The 10,000-nt window shown below is 26.6% G+C and overlaps 1 protein-coding gene across 4 annotated transcripts in view; it reads right to left on the bottom strand.

Moving 5' to 3' along the window:
* The window catches only part of LOC136085948 (phenylalanine-4-hydroxylase-like), a 47,304-nt gene that overhangs the window by 16,293 nt on the left and 21,011 nt on the right, over positions 1–10,000 (bottom strand). For all 4 annotated transcript variants that reach the window (XM_065807978.1, XM_065807977.1, XM_065807979.1 and 1 more), the window contains 3 exons: positions 7,930–7,997; positions 7,678–7,728; positions 6,457–6,555 (listed from right to left, as the gene is read on the bottom strand). In XM_065807978.1, the coding sequence (XP_065664050.1) occupies positions 6,457–6,555; positions 7,678–7,728; positions 7,930–7,997 (218 nt within the window). The remainder of the gene's footprint in view (positions 1–6,456; positions 6,556–7,677; positions 7,729–7,929; positions 7,998–10,000) is intronic.

A 10,000-nucleotide genomic window follows, 5' to 3' on the forward strand; every position in this document is an offset into this window, starting at 1 on the left:
TGCAAAATAATCTCCTATTTTGCTGAAAATATGAATATTTTATTATAAACAATATAAATAAACCCCTATGATAAGAAAAGTCCTAATCATTTTTCGCATATTGTTAAACATATCAAGAGAACCCAAACTTTTGACCGGTAGTGTAGATATATATATATATATATATATATATATATATATATATATATATATATATATATATATATATATATATATATATATATATATATATATATATATATATATATATATATATATATATATATATATATATATGCTTTCAGGCTACTTTATAATTTTTTTCTTCATTTAATTTCAATTTATGACAATTACTTTTATAGAAACAAAACAAAATTTATCTTCAAATGTTTTTCCTATTTTTTTAAATATTTTCAACAGTTTGTTTTTTTACCTAAACATATGTACTATATTACTCAAAAACTATAAAAATTCATTGAATGGTCACGCACTAGCAGTGAATGTCTGAGGGAAAAATGAAGTACATTAGAATAAAGGAGAATTGTTTTTAGAACAAAGCATATTTAGACAGTTGTCAAGACAAGAATAAAGACTAATAGAAGAATATTTAAAATATTTTTAATATTTAAAATGTACTCATATGATAACAAAAATATAACAGGCAATAATATAAGACCTAAACAATACTTAGAATAAAAATATATATATATATATATATATATATATATATATATATTATATATATATATATATATTATATATATATATATATAATATATACATATATATATATATATATATATATATATATATATATATATATATATATATATATTTATAATATATATATATATATATATATATATATATATATATATATATATATATATATACAGTCGACTCTTGATATCTCGAATAATTGATATCTCGAACTTTTGAGTATCTCGAACTTTTTTAGCTGTCCCATGGACATAACGTACTAGTTTAGACTAAAATCCTCTCGATATCTCGAACCTTATTATCTCGAACTTTTTGGTATCTCGAACAATATTTTCGGTCCACAGGGCAATTTTCTCTCGTTATCTCGAACTTTTCGACATTTTTTTTTTCAAAATTGTTTTAATAAAATTTAATTTTTTTAAATTCCAATTTTCGAAAAAAAAAAAATTTTAATTCGATTTTTAAATTCGATTTTTTTTAAGAATCGAATTTCTGAAAAGTTTTCCTTTAATATATAATTTATTCTTTTTGTCAAACGCAGCAACATGCCGCTCGTTAAACGAAAACTCACGAACAAATCTATAATAGAAAAATGCAAGGCATTAAAAGACCTAGAGAATGGGATGTCTAACAAAGAGGTTGCCAAAAAGTATGGAGTTCCAAAGAACACATTATCAACCTGGATTAAAAATAAAACCAAGTTATTAACCTCACTGGAAAAAAATGGCACAAAATCTAAACGGAAGAAACTTCGTAGTGGTAATTTCAAAAATGTAGACAAGGCCACATACACGTGGTTCGTTGCAAAAAGAAGTGAACAAGTACCAATTGATGGTACCATACTAAAAGAAAAGGCACTAAAATTTGCAGAAGCATTAGGAGAGTTGGATTTTAAAACATCTGATTGTTGGTTTCATAATTGGAAAGAAAGGTCAGTTAAATTTTGTCAAATCTTGTTCAATTTTAATATAAACAAATAACATGTATCTGTTTATATTTAATTTATTTAGTTTTTTAAACGTGTAATTAAAATTCAATTATTCTGTTCCTATTTTTAGGAACGGCATCAGCTTTAAAATAATCTCAGGTGAAAGTGCCGCCGTGACGAATAATATGACTGCTTCGTGGAATGAAACTACACTTCCAACATTGCTTTTGAATTACAAGCTTGAAAACATTTTCAATGCCGATGAGTTTGGACTATTTTACCAGTGCCTACCAAACAAAACATACCATTTATCACGAGAAAAATGTTTTGGGGGAAAAAATAGTAAAGTCAGACTAACAGGCATAGCAGCAGGGAGTGCAACGGGAGAAAAATTACCTATGTTTGTTATTAGAAAATCTAAAAACCCACGGTGTTTTAAGCACATTAAACAACTTCCTTGCACATATTAAAATCAGCTAAAAAGTTGGATGACCGGAGACCTTTTTACAGAATGGGTAATAAAACTTGAATCATTTTTTCGTGCTCAAGACAGGAAAGTAGCACTCCTGGTGGATAACTGTTCTGCCCACCCACACATTGAAGGGCTAAGCAACATCAACCTAATATTTTTCCCCCCTAACACCACATCTGTCCTTCAGCCCATGGATCAAGGCGTAATACGAAGTCTTAAAGCTCATTATCGTCACAAAATTGTGCGTTTGTGTATCAAGGCTGTCGATAATAACGAACCCATGCCAAAAATTTCTATACTTCAAGCAATGAAAGATCTTGTTTCTTCGTGGAATGCTGTGTCGAAGGAGACTGTCATCAACTGCTTTAAAAAAGCTGGTATCAGCAAAACAAACAAGAGTATTGAAGAAGCTGATGATGATCATTCTTTTAAATTTTTGACAGAAGAACTTAACTGTTTGCGAGAGTTAGATCCTCTTGCCGTCCAAGAAGATCTCTCAGCGGAATCTTACATTGGTTTAGATTGCGATGTAGTAACCACCGGTTCACTTGCTACTGATGCTGAAATCATTGCTCAGATTTTAGACCCTAATTTTGAAAACGACGATAATGAAGTTGAAGATAGCGTTGACGAAGCTATTGATACGCCACGCCCATCTGATATTCAATTAGAAATTACTTTTGAAACGCTTCAAAATGCTTCGCAATACTGCTCAAATTACGGAAATGAAATACAATCTCTAGCACTAAAACTTGAGGATTTAATGAAGATGGAAAAAATGGATAATTTGAAGCAATATTAGATAACATATTTTTTCCAAAAGTTGTAGTTTTTGTTGTTAATGATTTTTGCCAGAAAAATAACTTCTTTTTTAACGAAAGTCGGGCGATTTTGCTTATTTTCAACCCCTTTCTTGATATCTCGAACTCTCGATATCTCGAACTTTTTTCCTGGTCCCCTTCGTGTTCGAGATATCGAGAGTTGACTGTATATATATATATATATATATATATATAGAAGATATATATATATATATATATAAATATATTATAAAAAACTTAAGATAAACAAAGATATGCAACCAATATATCACCAAACAACATACAAAACAAAATATTGACTACAAAATAAAAAGTATGCATAAAGCAATGTAAGAAATCTAAGAATGGAAAGAAAACATTAATGCTAATGTGTAAACATAATTTGTGTAGTGATGCATTATATGTACTATATTGATGATTAATCTACATAATATAAATATTGAAAATTTTTAGTCAAGGTTTCTGCTGAAAATTTTTATTGAAACAAAAACAAAGCTTTTGCTTAAATAAAAAGCAAAATTTGACAATAATGCATTTCACAATAAAGTAAGAAAAGAAAAATTGAAGACAAGAGCAGAATATTTTTGGTGATTGTGCAGAAAAATACGGATGTATTGAAAAATAAAATAAAAATATAGATAATGTGTTTAATTTGCAATACTAAGCTCATAATAAGACCTGACATGTCTTATGTTTAACATTTAGTCAAATGTAATGTTAAACTTCGCTATGAAACAAAATATATAAATTTTTCGGAGAAATACCCATGAAATTCATGTCATAGAAAAAATAAAAATGAATCGGTTAAAATAATATTTAAATACCAACAAATAAATATTTCATCCTTCAAGAATCAAATATTACAACAGAAGCAAGTTTTATTATAGCTCGGAATATTGCAAGGATAAACATCGTTACACCAATCTGGAATTTGTAAAACAAAAAGATTTTTAGTAAATGTCCAAGTAGCTATGCAAGAAGAATTTTTTAATGGTCTTTCGCAAAATAATTGATGTTATAAAAAGAATTCTTTGTCTGAACTTTTGCTGAACAATGAAAAAATTATTTTTTGATTGTAAAAACAAAAGAAATTTTAGTTTTAATTTTTAATTTGAACTTAATTTAAATTCATTGGAAAAATTTGTTTTATTTTGTAGGGATTTTTTTATTTATTTGGCATTTCGTAGTTATTTACGCTCGTTACTTATTTAACTTGCTCTTATTCATTTTTATAATAAAAAAATTTATGACTATTTTAATTGTGTTAATTATTAAAAAAAAATTATGATCTGGAGAGGCATTCTAAATTTTTTCTACAAATAGTTTTCATTTGTTTGTGAATAAGAGGGATTAAATTTGATGAAACCAAATTTACATTTAAAGAGCCGTTTACTTTCTTTTTTTTTAAACAAAAACTAAATACTAAACATAAATTGTCTACATACTAAGTTCATTTATAAATGTAAAATTTACATTAAAAAAAAATAAAAATTGCTTTATAAAACTTTATAAAAATGTTTGCTTTATAAAAATCTAAATTTACATTTGCCAATTATTTTTTTAAGATAAAGTTTGCATAGCAAGATATTGTGGAAGAAGTGGCTCTTCTGCTCACGTTATTATTTATATACCGCTCTTGCAACAAATATTTTAACCAGTGATGGTATGAACCATAATTTCAGTTGATATCAAGCATTGAAAACCAAAATTTCAAATAAATTTGTTTGTAAATTTTTATTCAATTTCGATAAGATTTTTTTTGGCAATTTTCAAAAATTAAACTATTCTAATAACAGTTTTCTCAACTAAATTTTTATTAAAAACTAAAAATTAAAAAATAAAAATTATTTTTGTTATCAAATTTCTTAGTTTTTCATTTTCTGATGTTTTTATTGGGTATTTTACTATTTCTAGAAAGTATTAAAAGTGCAAATCCTCAAACCATTGCAATATGCAGACATATCAAATATTAATAAACGGATATGATTTTGACAACCAGTATCTAAATCAAGTAACTGACATGGTTTTGAAAAACAGTATCTAAATATTGTGATCTTAAAGTGAACAAGGTTTGTTTCTTAGATATAAACTTTGAGTTACATTTCAAAAAAAATTTTTTAAGGCGAAAAAAACATCATTATCCAAACAATGCTTATTTGAATTCACAATTTCTGAGAGTCTTGATCTCTGGAAGATTTATGAAAACTTTGATGAAGTGATGAAGTCAAGCTGGGTCTTGCTAAAATTGCCTAGAGTTATCTGACCCCTCAACCAATATCAACTAACATGGAAAGGTTAACTTATGAAAAACTATTACCAAAAAAAACCTTGAAAAATCTTGTTTTGTTGCGAAAATCTACAAGTTACCAGTAACCAATCTACGAATTAAATTTCAATACTAAATTATAATATCAATTATTATAACTTAATGTAAAACCAAAGTATACATTCAATTAAACATTTGAAGAAACAAAAAGGCGAAATTGCATTTTTAGATCATATTTTGTAGATAAATAATATTTTGGCTTAGATGAAATTTTAAACTTAGTTTCAGCAAAAGATTTGCCAATATTTTGATTTTGGTTTCAATTGTGAAATAGTTCAACCAAAATTTTAATTAATTTTGGTTTATCACTAGTTTAATGTAAGTATTTTCTTATGACTATCAGTAACTGAGTATAATCGTATGCATATCAATATACAGTTATTTATTATACATTGTCATACATAATGGTTATGGTATGTTATGGTTAACAAAGTCATGTTATTTGCAAGGATATTTTAACTATTTTGATACTTCCCTTGTTTGCATTTTTGAAACTACACGCTCAAAGGTGTTACAACAATGCAATGCTGTTTTAACCAAATAGTGGATATAGAGTATATCTTTCTGAGCAGATCATTCATTACTTTTATATTGAATGTCCACTAAAGTCATATATTAATTATTAGACAAAGCTAAGAAAAGTAATGTTGTGTTCTAGGCATTGCATTCAATTGTAGCAACAAACTCCAACCTCCTGGCAGATTTTAAAAATTTGAGTTTTAGGAAAAGTTTATTATAATCTTTTAGATAAGATCAAATCCTAATAACAGCAAAATTGAAAGAATAATTTCAAATATCCAGATAAATTTCAAAAATTTTCTAATTTTCCTTTTTTTTTAATTTTTGAAAGTTTTTCATCAGTTTTAACTGTGAAGCTGTACTTAATATAAATCACAAAGGAAATAAAAGTTAATTAGGCCAAAAGAATTTATTCAAAAAACACATTAAAAGTTATTGATACTTTTAATCATTATTAAGAAATTTGTTTAAAATTATTTTTTCTATATAAACCAATTGTTCAAATAAGTTTGAAAATATATGTATATAAAATAAAAATAATTTACAACTTATATTGACATCAAGTATATTGACATCAAAGTTTCACTTCAATAATCAGACCAGATTTTTTAAAGAAAACGCTGCAAACCAAATGTTTGCTTTGCAGAGGAAAACAAAAATAAAAAATTAAAAAAAAATTACATTGACTTACCTATATCCACAATTTTTAACTAAAAGTGGAAACATTGTGTTTACTTCTTTGGATGCGTAAATGGGGTATTTTTCTGTTAAAATTTTAAACAGACTATTCCTGTGAAATAAAATATAACATTATAAAAAACTTTAAAAAACATACTTCAAGAACTTTAACAAAAGTTTGTTATTCAAGTTAACAAAAATCAAAATATATTTTTATTGCAATGTGCATGCCTAAGTTATACATACGCATCGCGGTGTGTATGCATAAGTTATACATACACATCGCGATGTATATGCATAATTTATACATAAGCATTGCGATGTGTATGCATAAGTTATATATATTGTGATAAAATATATTTTGATTTTTGTTAACTTTAATAACAAACTTTTGTGTTATACAGTATAACCAGAAGCATTTTCTGTGCAAGAAAATACAACCTTAATACACCTTTTAGTATAATCCTCAGTTTATTTTTATTTATCCTTAATTTATAATTGAGAACAAACAGTTTTGTTATTCATGAGTCATTTTAAATTAAAAAATTCAAAATAAAACATTTTGCATTTGTCCCAAAATTTACCAAACACCCATTACTTATAAATTGTATGAAATTTACAAAAACCATTTAATACAATAAATAAAGCTTCTTTAAAAAACGAATTATAAGAATTTAAAGTATAAAAAATTTTTAAACATGCACTAACAATGCTAACTAACAAAAAAGCAAATATAACTTAAGAAAAAAAAGTTTATTGTCAACATTATTTTCTTTATTAATTTTTTGTTATAAAAAATAAAGATCAATTAAATAAATAAAAATAAATTTTGATAAAAGATAAAAAATATTTTTTTGCAATAATTAAACAAAAAAAAAAAAAAAATAGCATTTTTGTATTCGCTTAAAATATTAAATATGAGATTTGTTTCTTTTGTTCATTTTTCATCCTTTTCAAGCCTTCAATAACAACCATTAAAACCCTTATTAAAAAAAAATTATGTTTTTGTTAGTATAAAGATCTTATAAAACCTTATAAAAGCATTTAAAAATAACCTTTTCTGCTAAGGCCTATGTAATACTGAGAACAATTAAAACCATGCGGCCCCTAAAACTGCGATGCTCCTAGAACGTGATCTAGTCAAGATGTAGGCAAAACCAACAAAAATAAAATAATATATTGTAATAAAACAATAAAAATGTACTATTTCAATTATTTTGAAATAATAGTATACCATGTTTCAATCTCTTGAGAAGTGTAAGTAATTCTTGGTATTACTTGGCCACTATAACAAAGTAATCATTCAACGAATAACAAAACAATCAATCAATTTATATACAACATATATACTCAATACACAAACAACCAATACATATTAAAAAATAATCAGCAATATTAATAGTATTAAAGAACTTTTTAAAAAACCATTAAAGTAAATAAACTATATAAAATCAAAATTACTTAAAAATTACATAAAATATCATACTAGTGATAGCTTTTGGCGATGGAAGCTAACTCAGTTCTTCTTTGACGATAAACTGGATCAGTAAAGCTCTATCATAAAATGTAAAATACATCAAAATCAAATCAATCAAAATTTCAATAAGGTTGATAAAAAGTTTCAAAAGTTTCTCTTTAACTCGGCCTAATACTTAAATATACCAAAGTGTATATTAGGAAGTGACCAGAACCTCATCCCCGTCCCAGAATGAGACTTTTTGCAAACCCAGGCCATGGCCCCTGCGAAATTATAAGATTTAGCAGGGATTGATAGCCGGGGCTAGAAAAAAATGTATAATTCTTTATATATTATAATTTTTTGCTTACCTTTACTATTTATTAAATACTGGCATGTATTTATATATTTTATTAAGTTTGAGTTACTTAAAAGTTAAAACACTAGGAAGCGGTTAACTGAAGACTTAAAAACTCATAGGTTGTATAAAAAAGGAACACATGAAGATGGGTTAGAGTTATAAGGTTTTTCTTGATGTGCAAAGAAAAAAACTGGATTAGTAAAAGTTTTTATAGCATGAAAGGACAGATACAGTATAAGGATGCAACTTGTTGTATAAGAAGCCAAGCAAGAATGAGTTTGAGCATTGACCATGATAGTATTTGTAAAAAAAAGAAAGAAATCAACCTTACAACAATGGGAGAATGGCTCAAGCTTGGTTGATAAAGCTGGTCTAATTACATTTACAATGTGCTTTTAAACTTTGTCTGAGAGTAAGAGGGTTGTTATTCATAAATATAGGAAGCCAACGCTATTGCAGCATTTTTTTGCAGTAAATAAATGAGTTTGTTATCTAACAAAAATTGTGGATTTCAAGTCCAGAATTTAAATCCAAAAGCCACTGCAAGCCTTAGGCTGTTACAGAAAAAAGATCAGATAAAAATCCGCTGGTTGTTGTAAGTAAACAAAAAGTAAAGATTTTATGTCAAGACGAGAGTATGAAGTTGAGTCATCTGCAAATAGAACCACTTTGATGTAAAAATTTTCATGAAGATCGTTATTGTAAATAAGAACAATACTGGAGCAAAGATAGAACCTTGCGGTACCCTTAAAGTTACTTGAAATAAAGAAGAGGGTAGGCCTTCAAGAATGACTTTATGCAGTTTAACTGCAGTTAGAAAGAAATAATTTCAAAACCTATACATAAAGAAACTAATAACAGAGTGAAGATTAATCGTAGGATAGTTGAAGAGGTCTAAGTGTTTTCTAGAGTTTTGAAAAACTGGAACCACTTATTTAGCATTTTTTAACAGTTTTGCAAAAACTGAAGAGAGTTCTGGAGAACATTTTTTTAAAACTATGATAGAAATCTATCTGGAGCGCAAACTGTAGAAGTGTTTAATTGAGAATTAACTTTGGAAGCCAGAGTGATTTAGATATTTAACAATGGGTTAATCTATTTAACTGTCAGGAAGAGTATGGCAATTTGATTCAAGAGTCAAATTAAAGTAAGGTTTCTTTGCAAATAACTCTGCTTTATTCTGGGGAGAAGTAAAAAGATCAGACACATGAATTAGAAATTAAAAGTCAGACTTACTTTAGTTAATGACATTGTTGAAGACTTCGAACAAAGTCTCTAGAACTTAACACCTGATAGAAAATTTAGTAAACTGAGAATAACAGAGCTTAGCATCAGACAGGAGGTTTTTACATTGGCTTCTTGGAATAATAAAAAAGCATTTGTACTTAAGAGATGGTGAAAAATGTGGAGTAGAATGAGGTTTGACTTAAAATTAAAGAGTAGGAATAAAAGCTTCCAAACTTTTAGTCCAGAAGCAATAAAAGCTTCTGAGATGCGCTTTATGCACACATATTATGGATATCAACATATATGTTTGCTATTTATTTAGATGCTGGCATACAATATCCTTTCATATTAATATAAACTTTATTTATATGGTAAAGTATTTGCCACAAGAGAAGGTGATCAGATGAATGTGTGTTTTTACTCTTGCAAAACCAAAAAAAAGAGAATCGTATATAGATAAGAAAAAAATGTTGTATAAAAAAAAAATGTTGTATAGAAACAACATTTGTTAGA

Source organism: Hydra vulgaris, chromosome 10, assembly GCF_038396675.1.
Source record: "Hydra vulgaris chromosome 10, alternate assembly HydraT2T_AEP".
Lineage (NCBI taxonomy): Eukaryota > Metazoa > Cnidaria > Hydrozoa > Anthoathecata > Hydridae > Hydra > Hydra vulgaris.